This window comes from Pseudorca crassidens, chromosome 5 (genome assembly GCF_039906515.1).
Source record: "Pseudorca crassidens isolate mPseCra1 chromosome 5, mPseCra1.hap1, whole genome shotgun sequence".
NCBI classification, from domain to species: domain Eukaryota; kingdom Metazoa; phylum Chordata; class Mammalia; order Artiodactyla; family Delphinidae; genus Pseudorca; species Pseudorca crassidens.
The window spans coordinates 68,455,746-68,480,376 of NC_090300.1; the positions used below are offsets into that span (position 1 = coordinate 68,455,746).

The 24,631-nt window shown below is 44.5% G+C and overlaps 1 protein-coding gene across 8 annotated transcripts in view; it reads right to left on the reverse strand.

Moving 5' to 3' along the window:
- Window positions 1-1,234: 1,234 nt before the first annotated feature.
- The window catches only part of DGKG (diacylglycerol kinase gamma), a 207,314-nt gene continuing 183,917 nt past the window's right edge, over window positions 1,235-24,631 (reverse strand). For 3 of the 8 annotated variants that reach the window (XM_067738346.1, XM_067738344.1, XM_067738339.1), the window contains 2 exons: window positions 2,325-2,467; window positions 1,235-2,222 (listed from right to left, as the gene is read on the reverse strand). In XM_067738346.1, coding sequence (XP_067594447.1) covers window positions 2,143-2,222; window positions 2,325-2,467 — 223 coding nt within the window. In that variant the 3' untranslated portion in view covers window positions 1,235-2,142. Of the gene's footprint in view, window positions 2,223-2,324; window positions 2,468-12,520; window positions 15,193-24,631 lie in introns of those variants that run through there. The other 5 variants (XM_067738345.1, XM_067738347.1, XM_067738340.1 and 2 more) reach the window with 3 other exon arrangements.

Sequence of the window (24,631 nt, forward strand, 5' to 3'; positions counted from 1 at the left end):
TCGGTAGATCCAGGTGGAAGGGGGAGGGAATGGGTAGGAGTGAGTAACATTTTGCGTAGATTCCCTGAGGTTGGAGTCCATGCCCAGCCCCGGGGATGACAGCAGGGACATGGAGAAGACTGAGGGTTCCAGGTGTGAGTTCCAGGGCTTTCGTGGCAGGAAGAGCCTGGAGAGCAGACAGCAATGGCTCTTCAAACCCTGGGGAGTGGCCAGTCAGGCCAGGCTGGGCGGGGAGATGGGGGCTGAGAAGGCAGCAGGAGCCTGCGGTGAGCAGCTGACAAGCGTCCTCGGCTCCATCCTCGGGGGCTGCTGCCCCACGGCAGCGCCCAGTCCCCGAGGCTGCAGTGTTGGACCCGCACCTCCTTGCCCAGCCGCATCCAGGTGTGACCTTGGACCCTTGGCTCAGGACAGCCTCCACCTGGAGACCAGCTGAGGGACTTGTTCTTGGGGTCTGAGTTCTGGGGCGAGGGGCAGCCAGCTCTGATGTGGAGTCCACGGCCTCGCTTCCCCTTCGCCCTTTCGTTGCAGACCAGCTTCCTCGCCTGGTCTCTTCTGTCTAAGTGTGCTCTTCTGCAGGCTCCTCCCAGAGTGGTCCTGCCCTCTAGCAGGTGTGGTACAATGGTTCTCCAGCTTTCGGAGGCACAGGGATCTATCAACAGTTATAAATGTTATATTTATAACATTATAAATGTCAGGTCTCAGGGTCCTACTCTCAGAGATCGTGATTCAGGAGATCTGAGTCGGGTGCAGGAATCTGGACTCCCAAATGTTTCTGATGGTAAGCAGTCCATGGGCCACACTTGGAGAAACACTAGTTTAGAGGCAAGAACCTGAATCTGGGGGTATGAGAGAGACAGAACTAGGATACTTATCGTGCTACTTGTTGAGCAAGCGCATCCCTTTTTCTGCATCGTTTCCTAATCTATAAAATGCTAACCACTTTGTAAGGGACTCTTCAGATGTCAGTGACATTGTGTACCTAAAATGTTTAGCAGGTGCTTCTTTAACAGAATTTCTGGCTTCCTCTCCCCCTCCTTCAATCTCAGGAAAGTGGCAGTAGAGTTTCCCTTCTTCCCTGTCTTGGCATATCAGTGGTACCCGGCTCCCCCAGCAGCGGGCAACTGTGGAGAGGCTACAGAATAGTCTAGAGAAACATGCACAGCTCCAGTGCTCTTGGCTGACCAGACAATCCTCATTTCTCAAGCCATGGCATGAAAAACAACCCACCAGGAGGTCAGAGGCCAGCCATCTGCTACCATTTTTATTTGCAGTAAACCACAGAGTCAGACATACACACACACCGTACGTTACAGAACAAGTCCACAGCACTCTAGGCAGGCAGACAGGCAGGCTGGAGCAGGCACCCACCATTACAGAACAACATATCTAGGGGTGGGCGTGTGGGCAGTGGAGGTGGACGAGCCTGGAGGGAGGGATCTGGGCCCTGGCACTGTCTAGCTAGTTGCTGCCTCAGTCTCAGCTGGTAGAGTCTGCATTTAGGGGCTGCAGTTGAGGGGTGTTAGAACCTTTAGCTTCATTCAACCTGAGCCCAGAGTCACCCCAAACACGGAGGTTTGGCTAAGTTCCCTAAGAGGAAGCAGTGCTTTTCTGTTGGTGGAACTGAATTTTCTCCGAATACACTGGCAATTAGAAAGGGTAAAAGAGGTCTGATACACAGAAGGGAAAATGTTTACACTTCACCGATTGGGTATGTGTGTCTGTATTTGTGTGTGTGTGTGTGTGTAGATGTGTGTATAGGTGGAGGACTTATCAAAGAGTTTCCTTGTAGTGTTTTTTTTCCATGTTGGTCCCCCAAATCAGCTGATTTCTGAGCACTATCAATCCTCAAAAGGGAAGGAAAGTAGATTCTCGGCTGAGGGGCTAGGAGTAGCCCTCTGGGATCAGCAGGGCTGAAGGGAGCCTTGGGGCTGGTGGAAGACCCACGAGAACAAGGATGGCAGCGTTTACTCCAGGTGAAGGCAAGATTGGTGAAGTGGGAAGGTCTTCAGAGCCCCCCTTGTGTGATAGATGGAGAAAGAGAGGTCCCAGAATGCTACAGGACATGTCCAAGCCCACATGGCTGAGACAGGACTGCAGCCCCCTCCCCGTGTTGCTCTTGTTTTCCAGGCAGGGTTTCTTCCTTCAAACCACCATAGCTTCCTTCCTCAGCAGCCTCGATGGAACATTTGCCAGATTTTTCCAAGACAGAAGGGTCTTGTTTTCTGCAGGGAGAGAAAAGCATCCATCAGAACCTCCTTAATAGGTGGTGGCTTCTTGGAATTATGGCTACTTGCTAACAATAATCCTTCCTCTGAGGTCTCTACCGAGCATTGAGGATGACGGTACAGAGAGGCACACAAGGTGACTTCTTCCCATTCTACAGGAGAGGGCAGCTGTGCTGTACGCTGGGTCAGCAACCTGCTGTCGGATCCTCTTCTCTTTAGTTGGATCTCCTGCCTCTTGCCATCTGGAGAAGGAAAAAAAAAGATGCTGCAGGTTTTGAAATCTGCTTCCTTGTCGGGTGACCTGCCCATTAGAGCACATGGCCTCTATCAAGACCATAAGCTACCTTGGCAGGTTCAAATAGATCAAAAGGGGCACATTCTGGGGCACCAGGCCCTGTCCAAGCATTGACCTGGCCTGCTCCCTACCTAAGGGCCTGGGAAAATGGCTTTGGAGAGGAATTCTGTATATGGTGACATAGGAACCAAGGCTGAATGACCACCACCTATTATTCAACGACCATCAGCAGAGCACAGACATTATGCCACGCGGACTACCAACTTGGTGTGAAAGGTTGGACTCAATGACATCTAAGGAAGGGCTTTTCCAGCAAGAGGGGCCTATGATTCCACAGCTCCCTGTTCAATGGACTTTTCAGATCAATTGAGATAGTCTATCAAATTGTGACTCCAGAAGGGTTATGCTTGTGGGATTTTGCTTATTTGTTCTCTTTTTGTTGATTTTTATAGAATTCAAACCCTCTTAACTGCCATGGCCTCTTGTCCTTTCTTGTTCCTGATTCTGTTGTTTTTACACTGAAACTAATATACTTATGGTCTAGGATGTTGAACTATGTCATTTTGGGTTAAACGTCCCAACAGTTCTGTCCCCACAAAGGTGCTTTACAGCTGAGATGTGACTCAAAAAGTAAAGAGGAAAAGGAGTGTAGTATTGAACAGGGGGTAAGTGAGACATTGAGGACGAGAGAAGCTGAAATGCATCCTGAGACTGGGCTCTGAACTATGTCCTCTGATCTTTTAAGCACAGACTTGCCTGGAGATAACAAAGTGGGTAGATATCGCTTATGATCACTCTGACCCTCCGATTTCTTGTAGAAACACTCTAAAAATAGAATCACGGGGGGAAAAATGAAGAGAAACATCATGAGGATAAAAGGAAGAAGAAAAAGTAGAAGCAGCGGACCCTGGGGGTGGGTGGAGGTTGAGAAAACCAGAATGTGATGGGAAAAAGTGGAGAAAAATAAGAGAACTGCACTGAAGCATGTTAAGAGGTTAAGGTACCTGCTTAGCAAATAGACATTGTTTAATCACAAACTTCTTATTGATGAATACATGAATAGATGCATTAACCATCCTCTCTAGCCCCATTTTTAATTTTTTTTGTGATACGCAGGCCTCTCACTGTTGTGGCCTCTCCCGTTGCGGAGCACAGACTCCGGACGCGCAGGCTCAGCGGCCATGGCTCACGGGCCCAGCCGTTCTGCGGCATGTGGGATCTTCCCGGACCGGGGCACGAACCCGTGTCCCCTGCATCGGCAGGCGGACTCCCAACCACTGCGCCACCAGGGAAGCCCTCTAGCCCCATTTTACAGGTGGAAAACCTGAGATATAATTTGACTTGCCCAAGTCCCTGCTGCTAACTGGTGTCGGGGTAGGAAAGGGAGCCGGCCCACGAGAGGAGCAGTGCAGAGCTGAGCAGAGGTAGGAGAGCGCTCTTCCCTGCCTGAGGCTGCGTGGGGAGGAGTTGCCCTTGGGTCGTGGCCTGTGAAGCTCTGAAGGAGACAGGCGGAGGCCCCAGTCTTCTCTGGCTTTGCCTCCGGCTAACCGGGCCTGGAGGGCCTAGAGTAACTGAGGCAGCGGCGTGGAGCGCGTTACTGCCGGAGGCCCTCCCCGTCCCTTTCTTTTCCTTGAGGGCCACAGAAGAACCAAACCCTGACCTAAAATCTTCCCTCCTCCTCGTGGGAGCCATGTGAAACATCCACTGGATTTGGAGGTTGGGCTCCTGGCCCTCCCTTGCTTTCTCTGTCTCCTCTCGTGTCTCTGAGTCTCCAGAGTGCAGTTCCCAAAAGTTTCTCTCCTCCCTCAAGAAGATGGAGGCTGGGCAAAGATGGGAGTTCTTCCCAAGTCACGTGGAGGCACGAGCAATTTCCCGCAGACGGCTTGCCTCTGGGGACATCTGACAGATTTCCATAAATCCCCTTCTTTTCATCCCTTTGGGGGAAGACAGGAATTCCCATCTATTTTCTCTCCCTCTGCCCCAGACCCTGCTCACAAACATCTCAGAAGGAACACTTGAGCTGGCGTCCTTCAAGTCATCAAGAAGGCTTCTGTCCCGGGAGATCAGCTCGGTGCTTTGTGCCCACCTAGATGGGTGGGACAGGGAGGGTGGGACGGAGGGAGACGCAAGAGGGAAGAGATATGGGGATATATGTATAACGGATTCACTTTGTTATACAGCAGAAACTGTTATACAGTTTAAAGCAGTTATACTCCAATAATGTTAAAAAAAAAAAAAAAGCCTTCTGTCCTCCGATCCCATTTTATTTCTCTCTTTGCTCCTCTGTTGAGATCCCAAGCAGGATGGGCTTATCACGGGAAAGAGCTGAGGAAAGGGCAGCACCACCGGGAAAAGGACTCAACATATGCAAGTGAACTTTGTCTGTTACTCCCCCTCAGGAGACCGTGTCCATTTTGAGCACTGGGATACAGGAGGGGACCCTGTGCTTCCTCTTCCCTGCTACCAAATGACTCACGAACAGCAGTATAGACAGGCCTCTGGCTCCGAGCAGACAGAGAAAAGGCAAGTCATGTTACCCAGAGGAGGCAGCAGGGGTGTGCAGACCCGGCCCGCTGTCGTCTCCGGAAAGGCCTGTCAAGAGCTCTTCTCCAAGCCCCAGGGAGCTCATGTGTTTTCACACCCATCAGTGGGTCCTGGGCTTCAGGGTGCCGGGGGTTAGGCTGGAGGAAGGAGCTCAGAAGAGACTATGTTCTTCCAAAGTGTGGGTGCTCTGGGAAGAAAACATGTTCCCACTGGCAGGAGGATGAAAACAATCTTCATTCCCGTCTTAGTCAACACCGACTCTCACTCCTCATGGCAGCATTGTCAGGAAAGGAGAAGGTGGTACTTGGTCTTACGAGCCCCGTGGTGTTGGGAGATGGCGTGGTGGGCTGGGGTGTTTAATGAGTCAGAGGTCTGCAGCAGTGCACTGGGGGTAGAGATGAGAGAGCATTTCTTCCTGACGTTTAGGAAGTCGGATGGGTGCTCAGTTAGGTCCACCGGCCACAGGCTGGGAATCAGGCCTTGGGTGAATACCAGGCCTTTCTTCCCAGTTGTTGCTGCCACCTAGGCTGTTCTTAAATAATAACTCATTTCATTCATTGACTGAGATGGGCTGAATATTCTGAAACCTGCTGTCATTCATTTTACCGTCTTCCCTTTGGTTGGGCAGAGTCACTTTTGATAGCAAGCCAACCAACCACCTTGCCCACTATCTTGTCCAGAACGTCTGCAGTCAGCCTGCCCTGACCCCAGAAGCCGAGCACAGAGCACGTGGAACACTACCTGCTCCCCTTACACTTTGCCCATTGAAAATGATAGCTCGCCCTGCGAAGGGGGCCTCACAGATGGTCTCTCGGGGCTTGACACAGCTCCAGTTCAGTTGCCCCAGCGGAGGGGGAGGGCCTGTCTGTACACCTCAGCAGCTGTCCCCTCCCCCAGTCTAGCTTCCTTGTCCTCACGTGGTGGGGGCAATAATCAGAACTGGTTTTTAAACGAACCTGCAGATATGATGTTACTGTTTTATTTGTTCCAACTAGTACTGTGCCTAGTCTTCCTGTAACTCCTACTGTTTTTTTTTGTTTTTGTTTTTGTTTTTTTTTGCGGTACGCGGGCCTCTCACTGTTGTGACCTCTCCCGTTGCGGAGCACAGGCTCCGGACGCGCAGGCTCAGCGGCCATGGCTCACGGGCCCAGCCGCTCCGCGGCATGTGGGATCTTCCCGGACCGGGGCACGAACCCGCGTCCCCTGCATCGGCAGGCGGACTCTCAACCACTGCGCCCCCAGGGAAGCCCACTCCTACTGTTTTAAACAATATTTATTTCAAAAATAAGAACATGCATCCTTCAGGTACATTTCTAACTCCTCCAAGTGCTCTGAGTTTTCTCTCTGGCATCATCAGTGCTTATAACACTCCCTGATTTAGTGTCTTTTGAGAATGTAGTTAACGTGCTGTTTACCTTCCTCTTTCCAGATCAATCAGGAATGTTTTGAATACAGCTAAGATCTTCCTTGGGTTCCACCCAAAACTTTCTCCTATCAGTGACACAGCAATGTCCTGGTTAACATCTACTTGTGACAAGTGCATTCAGTCAGCTGAGAAATGACTGAGCTCAGATGCACAACACCCTGAAATCTTCCTTCAGCAACATGGATGATACACACAACGTTTAACACTTAAGAAGGGATCCCCCGTAATGATGTATATGTAATATTTTGGTGTGAGGTGTCATGACATCTATAATTTAAAGTATTCCAGTAGAAAAAAAGATGAAGCAAATATGGCAAAACGATAACAACTGTTGAATTTAAGTGATGGGTCTATGGGTTCTCATTATACTTATGGCTCTACTTTTCTGTATGTTTGAAAACTGTCATAATAGAAATTATTCCCAGATGGTCTAATTCCAGGAAGTATATGTAACTGGGGGTGGGAGCTCCAGGAGGCTGATGGGGTGGATGGGAGTGGGAATTGCTCAGTCCTCGTAAGTTTATGATCATTACCTTAATGCCTGGTGGTAGCACAGTGTGATGACAGCAAACCCCACACAGCAATTCAGTGACATCCTCTATCATTAACACCTTCCATGCACGGATGGTTCTCTAAGTTAAAAGCCAACCAACAAACCAAAAGTTCTCAATCTTTTCACCTCAAGGATGTTGGGGAGAGAGGAAATATCCACCAGGAAAATATATCTTTTCTTGAAGATCATGCCATTTTCTGGTAACCATTTGGTACCAGTTTTTGTTTTTGTTTTTTGTTTTTTTTTAAAGAAAAGGACAAGAAAAATAAAGTTCATTAATTACTTTGAAAGTACTGTTGTTTAGTCCCTCCACAGTAGACTTTCTGGAATCTTTCTCTGGATTTCCACTTATATTGTGACATTTATAAATTCTTTTTTTTTGGTATTATCTAACATAAAAAGAAATTACCATTTTTATTGCCCCTCACTTGTAATTCTTGCGAAGATTCCATTTTAAAAATAATTTTTTTTTGGAAGGGAAAAAGTTTTTTTGCATTATTCTAGAAGCAGTCTTTTTACTCCAAATTATGATTCACTCAACACATTTTTAAAAGGACACTTCAAGTCTCCATCCCACCTTTAGATATGAGGTACTAAATTCTGACGTTTGACTGCCCGGCCTCACTTCACTGGACCTTTGATGTGGTCTCTGTGTGTCCTTTAATACGATCTTTAATATTCTGTGAATACTCTGATCTGGCTGGACACCAAGGTGTTCACGTTGGTGCTCTGTTCTCTGATCGGTGTCTTAGGAGGCGGCCCCACTGTGCCTGGGAGAGAGGGCCTAAGAAGGGAGGTGGGCAAGGCGTATATGGACCTGCTGTCGCCCAGACCTGCTCTGGCCACTGTGCCACTGCGCCCAAGCTAATGCCGTTTCCCACTCCAGCTCTGTGGAAGGGGGAGGGGAGGGACTTGGATTTCGTTTTGAGAAGGAAGTAATCATGCACAGGGGTGGGGTGGGGGTGGGTGGGTGTAGTAAATCCCTGTCACTGTGCTTGAAGCTCAGTGGCCTCAGCCAGGGTACTGCTGGCACGAACGTGGGCTCTGAAAGGCAGTTCCTGACAGATCTGAATCCCAGATCTGCCCCATGAGATTTGCTCCGTTTCCTCACTTGTCCAATGGGGAACCGTATAACTCTGACTTCATAAGGTTCTGGTGAAGTTTAAAAGTGGTCATAAAAGCAATAGGCTTTGGACTGGACAATAAATGATAGCTGTTATTTAATAACAATTTCATCAATGCCTGGACATTTCCATTTTACCATGAACTCGACGTTAAGCGTTTTTAAGAAAAAAGGATTTCTCAGTCCTTTCTTCCGTTTTTGGACTGAGTGTTCAGGCTCATCTCCCTTGCCCAAATAAACCTGCTAGAAAACCCAGTTCTCGATCTCTTTTCATCTTTTGAGTCTGTATCTTATTATGCTGATCTCTTACTGTGTTGTAATTCCACTTCTGTGCTGTCTTTTTTTGTTTTGTCAGTTCTGACCTGACCTCTCAGAAGTAGACTGCAAATATTTCTGTCTTTTTGTCCAAGCTGAATTTCATATTTTCTGAATCATGAAGCTGCCCTCCATGTGACCTAGAAAGCCCTTTGATGATCCATATTTAGCTGTATCCATCACTCAACAGATGTCTGAGTAGTTAAAGGCCCTCATGAGCTCCCTCTACATCCTGTGGTTTCAAGTTTCTGAGTTGTTAGTTAAAAAGCTTTAATCCCTTCTACCCGCTTTCCCCTACCCATTCCAGGGTAGAAGGACAGATACCCATTTTAGCTATTCATTCATTCAACAAGTATTTACTCATTACCTGCTACATGCTTGATACTGGGTTAGATGTTATCCTCTTTGCTTCCAAATTGCATTTTCTAATTTGACCCATTTAGACCCAAGTTTTTTGATTATTCCTCTAGAATCTTCATTGAGCATCCAATTAAATGGTCTCCTCTACCTGTAGTGTTTCCTGACCCCTGGGAGACTCGGAGGCTTAATCGCAAACCCTGGTGCCTTGCTATAATGCACCTGCCATTGCGTCTACAGATTCCAAGATGACATAGGTTCAGCTTGGGATCCATCTCAGGGAGTTTAGTTAGCAGGTAAGGCTGCAGGGCTCTGCTGGTTGGCTTCCACCATGAACGTGAAGAATGAAGTGGTAGCAAGGGTGAAATGCCCTGCAAGTGAAGCAGCTAGTTTCCAAAAACCCCATGGTTTTCTGTGTCCCTGGTTTCCCACAGAGATGCTCAGGAGGAAGGATGCCTCTCTGCTTTTTGAGCTCTCTGGATCTTGCCATTAGATAGCATCTCTTGGCATCTGAAAGGCAGCCTGCCATTCTGTTCTCCCGTGGAACACAGATGGCCCAGCCCACGTCTATCACTAATGAGGATCACATGCAGAGCCTTCTTGCTGGAGGCTCCCTTCCACAACCCTAGCTCTCCTTCCCCGTGCAGGCCAGTCACTGCTGACCATGGCATTTAGGTCTGAGAAGCCTGCTTGCTGCTCTCCCACTCACAGAGTTGAATAGAAAAATCTATTAGGCGGGCCTTGGGAAACGATTCTCATTCAGCTAGAATTTGAAACATTGAGGATTAAGGGATGGCTGCCAGTTTGATTGCAAGGGTGAAGTTTTGGGTTCTAGCTGCCCATGGAGGCTGTTGAGTTTCCATATGAGCAAGCACTGGAAGTTCTTCAGTAGGAACATGAGTAGTACCTGTTGTCATTCTGAGCTTGTTAGTCCCATCCCCAATACAGAGGTTGACCAGGTAGGACATCAATTTTTCACTGCTGTGTAATCTCACCCAGGATGATGGTAGGGTTGGAAATAGTGAGATAAGAAGGTTAAAGGCATTAGAATATAGTAGAAAAAGCATAAATGTTGATGTAAGACAGACCCATGTCAAGTCTTTGCTCTACTAGTTGCTATCTGTTTGACCTTGGACAAGGTACTTCACCTTTCTATACACTAACTCCTTTTTCTGTGAAATAAGCAAAATGCCCAGATCATGAGGATTAAATGGGATAGCACATGAAAAGGCCTTGACACAGTGCCCTGTACTCAGCAAGCCATAAATGAGAATTCCCTTTCCTATTTTCTTTCTATAGTAGAAATTTAAAATATGTACTTGAGTATGGTGGAACGTTAAGGTGAGCTAAAAATGACGGCCCCATGTGAAATCCTACACAATTCTGTTCACCTGTTTTATGCAAAACTTGACGGGTATTTGAGATGTAGGATAGTTTCTTTTTCCTTGCTATTTATTGCAAGTCGGATGCAGGTCTGGTACTCGTGACTAGGAGAACAGTTCCAAACTGCTAATATGAACACCAACAGAAATGCAAAATCTCTTTTGGGCTTAACACTGTAACTCATTCCTTTAACTTTCAGAGCTGCCAAGGAAAGGTCACCACCACCACTAGCCGCCCTTGAGGGCGCCAATGATTCTGGTCAATCCCGCCATGTACAAGTGTGGTCTAACTGGTCAGTACCAGTTAGACCAGAAAGTACTTTTCTAGAACAAGGAGCAAAGTACTTTAGAAAACGACTTTATGAATATTATTTTCTGATCCAGAAATCTCTCTGGGAGTCACCTTTCACTCTTCCAGAAAACAATGGACACTGAGGTTTGCTGCTCAAAAGGAAGTACTAGACCTATTGGTTTAACACTGATGCCTACTAAAATAGTTTCAACAGCGTTTAAACAAGGTAGATCAGTCACCGCTTGTTCCTCCTCAACTAGGTCAAGGCTCTTCCTATAAGAGCAGGTGGCTGTTCACTCCCTCACAAGTGAGCTCTGTCCATATTCGGCCAGCTAGCTCCAAGAGTGGTTATTAAACTGAATAAACACCGATCCTTTCCACAACTGTGTTCTTTAGACCTGGTTCTGTCCTCTAGAGCTGCACAGATGAAATCTGGCCCCTGGCAGCTATCCTGTTTTCCCCTTAATTTTTCCCCAAACCCTTCTCCACTCAGGAAGCAAAGAGGCCAGATCCTTGATTCTTGCTTGAAGACACGTAGGGGGGAACCATAAAAGTAGTTAAACAATCACAGAAGAAACTAGAAAGAGTGTCTTAAGAAGAGAAGTTCCTTGTCCTAGAAAAGTACTTTATGGAATATTATTGCAGAGGATGGTTACTTCCATGTTCCCATCTCCACGGAGAACAAAAAGAAGAAACGGTGGGCTTAAGGCAATGTTTCTAATCTATGGACGTCAACAGACAAATCAAAGCCCACCATTTCTTCTAGAAGGGGATCTAGTACTTGACCACAGAACTCTTTTGTTCATGGAGCATTTTATGGATACTGGTATTGTGTGAAACACATTTTAGGAAATTATGGTTTCAGATATGCTGCAGAAACTTAAACTAGACTGAAATAACTTCCTGATTGATTATGGTCAGATCCTGGGACTGGTGGCCAAGGAACACTGAAGTTTCCTTCCTTGGAGGGTTGGTAGACTTCCTCTCTCCCCTTCTCTCTCCCTTTAATATCAGCATTAGACATCCATCTGCCTGGGAGCCTTGGGGTGTAGGTCGGTGACACAGGGAATCTGGGAGTCTAGATCCTCCCCATCCCCAGAATCTGTTTTTATGGATCTCAATCATGGTAGTGTTCCACGGAAGGTACAGCCTAGCTAGGACTGAGGGTTTTGGCTAAGAGGAGAGGGGGCTAGAGATGGGAAAAGTTGATGCAATTATTTTTGGCAGGAGTTGGAACCAAAGCAGCAGGAGAGAGTAAGTTTTAAGACTCTCTGGCAAAGTAACTTCCTAATCTGTCACTGGGTATGTGTAAAAAAGTGATTAGTGGGTCTCTATATTTATCATGATTACTCACAAATATGTAATTTACATAATATATACAGCACATTAAGTACTATGTCACCTTATATAATGTCCATATGTATAATGTATATGCATGTTATGTAACGCCAGTCTGGAGGTTCTTCCAGATTCTGCCAAGTATTTCCTAATTTATTTGGCAATTTTAACATATCTTTTCCATCTGTGGAAAGAACTCTCTTGAGAGGAGCTGGTCTCTGACCTGAAATATAATCATTCTACTAAGTCTGTCTCCATTCTCAACTCACTGGAGGAAACCTACAAAGACCAAGTCATAATGAGATGCAACGCCTAGCCCATTAGTCCAGGGACAACATAATGTATTGAAGACTTCCTGTTTCATTCTTTTTACTGCTAGAGGGGTAGAACTGTGGGGGCAGGTGAGAACATGTCTGGGGCACGGCCAGAATCAGAATGCGATGAGGAATGAGGGAGGATTCTCCCCTGCCTGCCTAACTTTGAGAAGTCACTAAATTATAGTAAGCCTTGCTTTCCTCATTATTTAGATGGGGCTAATAATATCCTCTCTGTCAACCTCAGGGGTTGCTGTGAGGAGCACTATGATGAGGTACTCCACAGTGAGAAACCACAGTCCCAGTAGTTAAGGGATGAGTTGCAAAGTCAGATTAAACACCACCACCAGACTTACTGAGGTTACAAAATTGAAAGTACAATTCCACCGATGTTTGCTATACTTTGTGGCTTTAAGGAGGACATGGGCCATGTCTCTCAAGCAACGTTGCCAGTCCTGTGCACCACAGTGGGCAGTCAGGGGCCAGTCTCCGACTTGTGAGTCTCTAAGAATCACTTTCACCTGTTGATAGTGCCATGTCTCAACAGCCTCAATCTTGGGGGGCTGAGGCTGAAACACATTCAAGAATTTCTGCAAATGTCTTAGAATCAGTGACCCCAAATTGAACCTGCCTTCATTTCAGAATCAAGTGGCTTCAAAGATAGTACCTGTTGTCATTCTGAGCTTGTTAGTCCCATCCCCAAGGAGCCCATCATTCAGGACATTCTTCAGGTGGCCTGCTTTCCCCTTGCCCAGCGGTCTGCACTGTTAGGTTGAACAGGATGGTTCTAGATCTCTGTCTTAGACGGTCCTAGATGACTGCTTCTTTCAGAGTTAGGATCAGTTTGTACACACAATCCTAATTTTCCCTTCCTTGCGCAAAGCTCCTGACCCAGTGTTAGGAGATCAGAGGGAGCTCAGTGGAGTGACGTCGAGTGGGTCCAGGTTTCCTTTTTGGAAATCTCAGAGAGGATGAAGGCTAAAGGAGCAAAGGTGCCGAGGTGAATGTTTCTTTTTACCAACAAAGTTCTCCACAGACTTGCCCTCGGGGAGGGCGGTGATGCTGTTGCCAGCTGAATGAAGCCCACTGAACTCTGCTGAGGCCCCTCTGGGCACTGGCTGGCAGCTCCCTGCTGAGGTGCCTCTGTCCTCCTTGTGCCTCTCCACTGAGGTCATCCGGGCAGCCAGAGGGGTTTCTAGATTAAGAGACTATGGTGACCGTGATGAGATGACATGTGGAGAGCTTAATTTGAAGATCTGTCCACTGCCTTCAACCCTGGACCAGCTTCTCACCAGGTCAGGCCAGAGAGAGTCTCTGGGAAGTACTGGGAGGTCTCATTCTCTCATGTGGGCTTGTCCCGTCCACACATGTGCCACACGTTCATTCCTCTCTGGCAACCTGGATCCAAATGGAATCGCTTCTCAGTGACCAGAAATGACCCTTTTCCAAGATGTGTAGGTTCTTTTCCCTGTTACATATCTTCTTAGTGGTACCTAGTCCCAAACCACATTAGCCAAGATACCATGGACAAGTCTCTTAACTTTTCCGAGACTCAGTTTCCTTATCTGACAAATGGGAGAGTAAATCCTGCCCAGCATAGCTTTCATGTTGTTTTGAGGATCCAGAATGGAAATTCTCAGTCTCTTTATGATAAGGAGATACTTTAATTTCCCTTAAATCTCATGATCACCACAGGGCAATGTGCCTGGACAATGAAATGGCAGAAACGGGGAGTCAGAGCCTTCTTTTTCTTTCCCACTTTCTGTTCTTGTACTGCATATTTTTTTCAATCCAGAAAAATCCACCAGTAAATAAATATTTGTATATATAAATATATATATGCTACATATAAGTACACACACTCAAGACCTTCAGTAGGGCCTTCAGGTCGTGCTCGGGGAGTGGTCGTCGCAGAGGCAGGAGGGAACTGCCTGACGCCTTGTCTCCTGGTCTCCTCAGCAAATGGCCCTTCCCTCCCATCTTCTTTGCCTTCAGGAATAGTCTGCCACCAGGGCTTGGAACTCAAACAGGAAACACGCTGTGGCTTGAAAAAGAAAGAAGCTGGGGGTGGTTTTTTTTTTTTTTCTTCCCTTTTTACACAATATTATGACACCAATTTGAAAAATAAATCTCAGTTTCTCTGCTTTCCCTCCCAGGTGTTCACAGAACTAAGAAAATAAATACCACATCTAAGGTGTGCTATGTAGGCAGCTCTGGGGGCTCTTGGAGCCGGCTCTAAACAAACACACAGCCAGCAGAAGGCTTCAGGAAAATCACCACTGCCCACTGAGGGTGCGCAGAACCAAGAAGGGAAACGCAGCTTTCCACAGCCTTTCTGCCTCCTCAGCAAGTTCCGGGAGAAGCTGTCACTCGAAGGACAACCAAGAAACCAGCGTGCGTATGCTGAGTCCTGCCAAGGGCTGCGATTTGAGAGTTGGAGGTGTTTTTGTCTCCTCACAGAGGGACCTTTGTGAGCGTCCCCTGGAACGCAGGCTCTTTCCCTTGGCCACATCCGATCTCCCCTTAGACAGGAAACCTGCAGCCTGCTCCTTGAGAGCGGCGAGGAAACTTGCAGGGGTGGTGGAAAGAAAGGGGGGGTTTCTCCTTCAGTCTCAGAAAGTCCCGCTCAAGGTCTTCTGGGAAAGTGGGAGTTGCTGCATGAGCCAGCTGCGCCCTGGAGGGCTCTAAGTCCATTCACAATGTCCTGCCGGCACTGGCTCTGTTGGAGTGTGTCCATAGTTGAAATAGAATGGATGTCAGGGTGAAGCCTTCTTGCTGAAGGGTGGCTTGGCTTCCACTGGTTGGAGAAGAGAGAGTGTGTGTGTGTGTGTGTGTGTGTGCGCGCGCATGTGTGTGGTGTGTACGTGTGTATGTGTGTGCTTCAGTTTCTTGTCTTCTCTCTTGGTTGAACTAGCATTGGGCATAGTGTCTAGTCTTTAGAACGGCTCTTCCTCCTCAGAGAAAAGAAGCTGCTCTTCTGGGGGGGCCCCATCATCATAGGCGCTTGGTTCTTGTGAGTAATTTTAATCTAAAAGCAAAGAGGCAGAAATGAATTAGTGGCCTGCAAATCCCAGAAGCCTATGGGAGAGTGATCTGCAGAGAGAGGAAGGGAGGCCAGCTTCGGGCTGGAAGGAGCCCCATGCAGAAGGACGACTGTCCTTGAACAGCTTCAGAATTGGCAACTGGACCCTGACTGGGCCTGGCGTTTGGCACTGCTGGAAGCAAGGGGCGGAAACGCTGGGGAGAGACAGGTGTGAGCTTCCCACGTGGCGATCAGCTGAGCTGATCACCTGTCTCATGTCCTTGCTATTCATAGTCTCTCAGAATGTCACAGCCAGAGGAGACCTCAGGGACCATCTCATTCAATCCCTCTGCAGGATAGATAAAGGAATGGAGATCTCAATGCTCTCTTGAGCCTTGGATTAGCCTAAGGTCGCACAGAGAAGGCCGGAACAGCTAGAGCCTAGTTCTTTGGATTCCCCGCCTCCACTGCTCCTGGCCATTCCTGCCTGGGCAGTGCAGAGATGTCAACCAGTAACTCCAAACTGACCTAGAGGCTTCAGTCTGACCTCCGACCCAAGCGCTACTCATGTGGAAAGTTTCCAAGGGAGTCTCTTAGGCGTTTCCTCTTTTCTTAGTCTTCTAGGGGAGACCCAAGTTTCTTTTAAAAGCTTTTATTTTTGTTTGAATTTTAGGTTTAATGAGTGCCTTCTGCAAACTTTAAGTCAATTGGAAGTGAAAGACACTGGTGAATTCTCATTTTTTTGTCTTTCTTCCCAACCTTACCCTCAGGGTATGGCTTCAAAATGCTTACTCCCTATTTGAATGTGGCCTGGTGACACTGATGCGTTGATAATCTGCATTGTCAGTCCAGCAACATTTAACAAGTAGGAAGATGATGTGGGAACAAGAGGCACTTAGGATTCAGAGACCTGGGTTTGGGTCCTAGGACTCCCCCTTCTTTGCTGTGAACCTTTGGACAAATCATTTAGCCTTCAGAAGCAGTGCTTGCGGAACCGTAAAATGAGGATAGTAGCATTTATTCTATTTTTCTCACAAAGTTGTTGTGAAGATCAAATGACAATCTGTCAGTGAAAGCCCAATGTAAACTGTAAAATGGAATGCACCAGTTAAATAACTTATCTTACACTGGAGGAGGAGAAAGATGCTTGTCAAAAGAAACACAATCTATGAGCCCGTTCTCTTGAGTTTTACCACCTATTGAAATGACAGTGTGACCCTAGAGAACAACAGAAGAACTCTTGAAGAGAGAGACCCATCAACAAGTTTAAATGTAGGATAAGCCAAGTGTTGTCAAAAAGAAGTTAGGTAAGGAATGAGAAGAACCTGAATGGAGCAATTGAGGAAGAATTTTAAGATCTGAAAGGAAGGGAAGAAAATGCGTTGGTGAAAGAGAAAGGGAAGGCACTAGGTTGAGGGGCTACATACCAGCTGGTTGAGTGTGGACCAAAGGATGAGAAATGAGGTCAGGAATACAGGTGGGACATTTGGTATAGGGTTTAAAGGGAAGGAGGCAGCAGAGATTGGGTTTAATATGAGGTAGTGGGGAACCATGATAACTTTTTAAGCTGGAGGATAACATGAAGAGAAGAGTTTGAAGGGAATTATTCAATAGCTCTTGTCAAGATGAGCTGGAGCTGGGAAGAGTCTGGCTAAGAGGGTTCTACTGCAAGCCAGGTTTAAATTTATAAGGCCCCAGGATATAGAAGGAAAAAGATGGGGGCAAAAGTCATTGTAGGGAATGAACATAACCTGGGGGAAGGAAGCTGAAAACGACTGTTAGGTTGGTTTCCATCAGCCTGAAAATCTAGGAAGGGAGAGAGTCCCTCTGTTTTGTGGTAGTCACCAGGGGAGCACACCGACGACACGTCAAGTACCGTTTTGTGTTATGTGCCTTATTATGGGCATTGTCTTTATCTCAGAATTCAGGGAAGTGAGGCACTTATCTGTGGTGTGCAATTTAGCCCCATCTGATGGTAGTGATTTGTGGCACATTTCCTGTGGTAAGCCTTGTCCCGCTCCGGAGCACAGGAGCCCCGAGGGGAAGAAGACATTCATCTTATTCACCTTGGTATCCCCTGAGCCAGCGCAGAGCCTGTACCTGCTATGAAGTACTGACTGGTTAGCACAGCCAAGAAGAACGGGGGAATGTTCTGGCAGTGGAGCTGGCCGTGCTTGGGACAGAGAGTGGCAGCTGTGGCACCGCTTACATTTCCCATTGATGGAGCCCATTATTTTAGACCGTGGAAGATCCTTGCTTCTCCTTTTTCTCCCGCTAGCTGACCAGTTTATTTGCTTGTTAGCACCTCCAGGGCAAAGGGGAGGAGGTGAAACTCAAATCCCTTTCATTTGGGTTTTCAGCAGTTTTGACAAAGGTCTTGATGGGGCAGGAGTTTGGAGATGCTGGGTAACGTGAGGTTTTGATGTGGTTTGTGGATTCTAGTTCTACAGATAACTGGGAGTTCACTGTATGTACATACACTGGGGGCAAGAAGTATGAGATCATGTCCTCAACTCGAGTCAAAGAAATGTCAGTATCTTACCCCCTCATTCCCAGATTAGGAGGAGCTAGTGGGCTAAATAGGTAAGATCCCATTTTAGGAGGTAGTTGGATGTGGTTAAATCTGCCTTTTCAACCCCTGACGGGAAGAGAGCATCCCACATTTCTGTAGTTAGAACCCAAACCTCTCTGGTCAGGCAATTAACTAAAGTCTGTATGACTGTCTTAAAAACCCTTCCTCACATTTATAACACCTGGCAAGCACTAGGGACAGCAGCCCCATGCCCTTAGTTTTCTGTTTTATTACAGAGAAAATTTGTTAACAGTTAAACATGTCACATTTTCCTTAGGAAGTCCTTGTTCATAGTGTAATAACAGTCACCCATTTTCCCCTTCCCTAGGTAAGTAACATTTAATTCTTTAATGGAATTGGAGATTTTTTGGTTTTGTTTTTGGAGTATACTTTGAGGTGAGAGGTTACTATACAGTTATCCTTTGGTATCCATAGGGAATTGGTTCCAGGACCCCTGGCAATACCAAAATCCACGGATGCTGGTTTTATACAAGTCTCTTGTGTAAGATGGTATAGTATTTGCATATAACCTATGCACATCCTGTATACTTTAATCATTTCTAGATTGCTTGTAATACCTAATGCAGCGTAAACGCTATGTAAATAGTTGTAAATATAATGTAAATGCTATGTAAATAGTTGCCAGCACACAGCAAATTCTAGTTTTGCTTTTTGGAACTTTCTGGAAGTTTTTTTCCTGAATATTTTCTATTCAAGGTTGGTTGAACCCAAGGATGCGAAGCCCATGGATGTGGATGGTCGGCTATATGATGGCACTTTCCCAAACACGCAATGTCTTGGATACCATATGTTAAACAGTCCATTACTTTCAAATTCGTTTATGATCTTTCTTCTCTCCTTCATTAGTTTTTATGTATACTAGGGTTTCTTAGGGCTCTCTTCTGTACTATTGATTTATCTATCCAATATTGCGTCAATTGCTGTGGCTTTATAACTATTTTAATATCTTGTGGGAAGTCCTTCTTCACAGCTCTTTTATAAAATGCCTTAGCTATTGCATTGTCTTGTCAAGTTTAAAAAACTGCATTAGAATTTTGTCTGGGGGGGGTCCCTATTTAGAAACATAGGATGTTTCTAAATTCAAATCTTTTAAAAAATATTACTTAAGTCTTGAAGTTTTCTTCATCTATTTTTCACAATTCAGTTTGGTATTTTGTTTTTGTCTGTTGCCATTATAATACTTAAAACTTTTTTCTGTTATATTCCTCTGATTGGTTATTGCTGGTATGTACAAAAGCTATTAACTTTTGTCTATCTTTCTGTACAGCTTCATTGAAATAATTTAACCTATGAGGTTTTCAGTTGATTTTATTAGCTTTCTATATACATAATTATATTATCTGCAAATAATGACAGTTTTGATTCTTTTCCAAATAGTTATATTTCTTTTCTGCTTCATGTGTTTTGCATTGGTTAGAACTTCCAAATAACATTAGCACACGTCTTATCCATGATTTTAATGAGAATTCTGCTAGCGTGTTACGTAAAATATTACTCATTGGTTTAAGATAGATATTTTTCGGGACCTCCCTCGTGGTCTGGTGGTTAGGACTCCATGCTTCCACTGCAAGGGGCACGGGTTCAATCCTCAGGGAACTAAGATCCTGCATGCTGTGTAGCACGGCCAAAAGAAAAAGGAGTTTTTTTTTCTTTTTTTTTCTTTTAAGGAAGTGCCTTTCTGGTCTGAGTTTTCATCTTTAAAAATCAGAAATGTTGAATGTAATTGAGTATTTTGGGGTCATCTATTCATATTATCATGTGATTTTTCTATCCAAACTTATGTAAGAAGACATCCTTGCATTCCTTTGATATATTCTTCTTGAGTGAATGATTCTTTTAATATATTGTTCAATTGTATCTGCCAATACTTTAATTTTTTTTTTTTTTTTTTTGCTGTACGCGGGCCTCTCACTGCTGTGGCCTCTCCCGTTGCGGAGCACAGGCTCCGGACGCGCAGGCTCCGCGGCCGCTCCGCGGCATGTGGGATCTTCCCAGACCAGGGCACGAACCCGTGTCCCCTGCATCGGCAGGCGGACCCTCAACCACTGCGCCACCAGGGAAGCCCTACCTATAATTTTTGTATCATGTTCATATTTGAGATTGGTCTGTAGTTTTCCAATTTTAAGCATAGTTTTTGTTAGGTTTTTGTATCTGTCTTAATTTTATCAAATGGATTGGGTAGCTTTCAATCTTTGTTCTATGGAACAGTTTACATAAATATTTATTCCCTAATAATATGGAAGAACTCACCAGTAAGATCATCTGTTTTAAGATCATTGTGGATGTAATTCTTTGAAAATATTTTTCATTTCATTAAGGTTACCTAGGATTTTTATAAGATGTTCAAGTTTATTAGAATCAAGATAAAACTATATATATGTCATATAATGTCTTATTAAATAAAACCATTACCATATTTATATTACATATGTATTAAATATTTTAATATCTCTAATCTGTTTTTCTTTTTCTCTTTTTAAAATTAGGTTTTCAAACATTTGACATGTTTAAAGAACTAGTTCTAGATTTTCCTGTTTTTTAATTGTTTAATTTCTAATTTTATCTTTATTTTCTTCCTTCTGCTTCTCCTAAGTTTGTTTTATTATTCTTTTAATTTGGGGATTATTCATTACATTTTTTTTCCTTTTCAAATAATGGAAGTATATGAGACTCTGAATTTACTTCCAAATACAGTTTAGGCTATATTCTGTAAGATTTGAATGCGAGCCTTCTCATTTTTATTATTTTTTAAATAGTCAATAATGTTAGCTTTGATCGCCTCTTAAATCTATTATTCTTTAGGAGAATTTAAAAATCTCTGAGTGATTGGATTTTATTTATTCATTTAATCTTCTATTATTAATTTCTAGTTTTATTGCTTTGTGGTCACATAAAACAACCGTTATAATTTCTGCTTCTGGATTTTATATATATGTTTTCTTTGTGAACTAGTTTATGATCTATTTTAGTAAATATCCTATGAATCCTTGAAGAAATGAGATATTTAATTATTTAAGGCACAGTTATTTCATCCAAGTTTAATTTTTAAATTGAGGTATAATTGACATATGACATTATTTTAGTTTCAGGTGTACGACTTAATGATTTGATATTTGTATATATTGTGAAATGATCACCACAGTAAGTCTAGTTAACATCTGTCACCATAGTTACAAAATGTTTTCTTGTGATGGGAACTTTTAAGAGTTACTCACTTAGCAGCTTTCAAATATACAATACAGTGTTATTAACTATAGTCACTCTGCTGTACATCACATCCCAGGACTTAACTTATTTTATAACCGGAAGTTTGTACCTTTTTACCCCCTTCACCCGTCTCACCCACCCTGCTCCCCCTACCCCCACCTCTGACAACCACCAATCTGTTCTCCATACTTATGAGCTTGTTTTTTTAAAATCCAAGTTTTATGTCATTTACTTTTTTTAGAGCTTGACCTCAAACTTTTTTTTTTTTTTTTTGCGGTACTGTTGTGGCCTCTCCCGTTGTGGCCTCTCCCATTGCGAAGCACAGGCTCTGGATGCGCAGGCTCAGTGCCCATCGCTCACGGGCCTAGCTGCTGCGCGGCTCCATGGCATGTGGGATCTTCCCGGACCGGGGCACGAACCCATGTCCCCTGCACTGTCAGGCAGACTCTCAACCACTGCGCCGCCAGGGAAGCCCAGAAACAAATATTTTAAAGCTTCTCAATACCTGTCTTTCTGTCAATTTTTTTTTTTTTTTTTTTTGTGGTATGTGGGCCTCTCACTGCTGTGGCCTCTCCTGCTGCGGAGCACAGGCTCCGGACGCGCAGGCCCAGCGGCCATGGCTCACGGGCCCAGCTGCTCCACGGCATGTGGGATCCTCCCGGACTAGGGCATGAACCCGTGTCCCCTGCATCGGCAGGCAGACTCTCAACCACTGTGCCACCAGGGAAGCCCTGTCAATTTTTTATATATGTATTTTTCTCAGAATATACATCTATACTGAGTTTCACAGTATATATTTTGATTCTGTTATTAAACAACTAAAATTTTATGACCATTATATCTCAAAATTGAGAGTACTTTATATTAAATAAAAAGTGACATTCTTTATTCCACTTTATGCTTTTGGCATGTTGGAAGGTTAGTTTGCCCCAAACTATCACTTCTTACTTTTAATTTCTCTATGCTTGTTAAGGATAAGATAAAAAGATATATATATGTCTTTCTGTTTTAGATGTATCTCTTTATAAGAAGTATATCATTGGATTTTATTTTTTAACCCAATATGAGAGTCTTATACTTTTAATAGGGGACTTTAGCACATTTATATTTTTTGTCATTATTGATATATTTAGTCTTAACCTCTTTTATCTTAATCAAAAAAATTTTCAATGTTTGCTTGTTATTCACTTTCTGTCTTGTGCTACACTGACAGGGTTCATTAACTTTAAATCCTCCCAGATTTGAAAGGTGTGCACCCTGTTTTTAGTGTCACTAGTAATTATCTAGTTATTAAAATTTTCTTCAGATTTACATCCTGTAATTATTAAAGTGAAGAGAGACAATGAAAAATTTAACATTTTTACTATTCTTTCAACAATGTCTCCCACGTGCTTTCAGCCTTGGTGAACATAACTTTAGGTTTGGGATCCAAGTTATGAATGTTTACATTACATATCTTCTCTTTCAAAGAATGATTTTTGCCATTTGCATTCAGTTGCATAACCATATTTAACAGTTTTTTTTTTTTACTTTATTCTAATTTAACTGATTTTAATTTTTACCAAAAGTTCTTTTGTTGCTGTGCTGTCCCATCATTAAGCCTTCAATTCGGAATCACTTCATAGTATGTGCCTTCAGGAAAATGATTCAAAAAGGGTGCTTTTGTTTTAACTCTTTCAAGTTTAAGAATGATTTTCTGTTACCTTCTGCTGCAGACCAAATTGTGTTCCCACCTCCACACCCCAAAATTCGTAGGTTGAAGCCCTAACCTCCAATGTGAGGGCATTTGGAAATATGGCCTTTAAGGAGGTAATTAAGGTTAAATGGAGTCATAAGGGTGGGGGCCTGAATCCAATAGGACCAGTGTCCATATAATAGGAAGAGACATCAGGAGTGAATGCACACAGTGAAAAGGCCATGTGAAGACAAGGTGAGAAGGCCATTGTCTGCAAGTCAGGAAGAAAGGCCTCACCAGAAAGCAACCCTGCCGACACCTTCATCTTGGACTTCCATCCTCCAGAACTATGAAAGACTATGTTGTTTAAGCCACTCAGTCTGTGGTATTTTGTTAGGGTAGCCTGAGCTGACTAACATACCTTCCACAGACTGAACACCATAAAAATCATTGGGTCACAGTTTTTTTTTTCATCGTGAGTTGTAATCTCTAAAAGGTGGCATGGAGAGAGAGTGGGGATAGGAGGAGTATCTGGCTATTTTAAAATCAGTGCTTGGATCTGGAGGAAAGCAGTCCAGTTTCCAGATACTACTGAGCTAGGTGGCCGAGGTTTGCTTTCTTCCAGCTTTTTGTTTCTTTCTTTTAGGAGACAGGAGGAGCTTGGATAGATGTTTCTTTTTTTTTGCGGTACGCGGGCCTCTCACTGTTGTGGCCTCTCCCGTTGCGGAGCACAGGCTCCGGACACGCAGGCTCAGCAGCCATGGCTCACGGGCCTAGCCGCTCCATGGCATGTGGGATCTTCCCGGACCGGGGCACAAACCCGTGTCCCCTGCATTGGCAGGCGGACTCTCAACCACTGCGCCACCAGGGAAGCCCATTGGATAGATGTTTCTTAATTCAGCTCCATCAAAATTATAAGTAGTACAAATTCCCTCCATCCTTCCCAACTCTAACAAGGTGGTAAGATATTAGGTTTTGCTGTAGTATGTTCTCATCCTTTTCTTAGACTTCATAGAAACCAAAAGATTGAGGTAAGATTTTGCAGAAAAACTCCTACTTTATATAACCTTTATAAAAGATGACATTTCTAAAGTCTCTGTCTCTAGGGACTAGTTTTACAATTTGTAGAAGTTATATGGAACAAAGAATTATAGAAATAAACCTACAATTCAGACCTAGTAACTGTCTTATGAAAACCTTTTTTCTAGAAGACAACTTGATGTTCTGAAGGGCTCCAAATAGCAGGTTATCGAGGTATCTGAATACTCCACTAGAGTGAGGAAGCTCAGAAACACAACTTCTGTCTTGAGATTTGCACCCTCACGATAGCATTGAGGATGTTACTAATGTAGTATCCCAGTGAACACCCTGGGCCCTGAACACCAGGACAGTGGTTTCTCTTTGCCATGGAGTTTCTAGCTGGGTTTCTGAGAACAAACTGCTAACAAAGGTATGGTAAATCAGGGACTGGGGTTGTTCCCTTGATTTTTGTTTGTTCAATCCTTTATCCATTGCTAAACAAATATTAATATTATTGTGCAACTATTACAAACAAACCAGGCACAGTGCTAGGTGCTGGGAAATATGGGTCACAGAAATGCCATAAACAAAATAGATAACCCGTGTGGTTACCCTTTCAGGGGAGTTTTCAGGTGGGTCCTCGGGGCTGCGGGTGCACCTGGGGTGCAGCGTGTCTATGCACTGTGGGAATTCTCCCCCAGGAGCCCCGGTGGTCACAGCAACTAGCTGGAAGTTTGGCGTAAGTGTGCACATTTGGCTGCCATATAAAGAAGCACCTTCTAGTGATTAGGCTTGTTCATCAGTGGAACAGTCTTCCTTTTGGGGTGGTAAGTTCCTTGCCACTGAGTGATTCAAGCTGAGGCTCTCAAGGACACTGTAGATGAAGCCTCAGAATTCACCATCTAGAACCATAAGCTCTTTGAAGACAGGTCTATGTCTCCTTTGGTTTT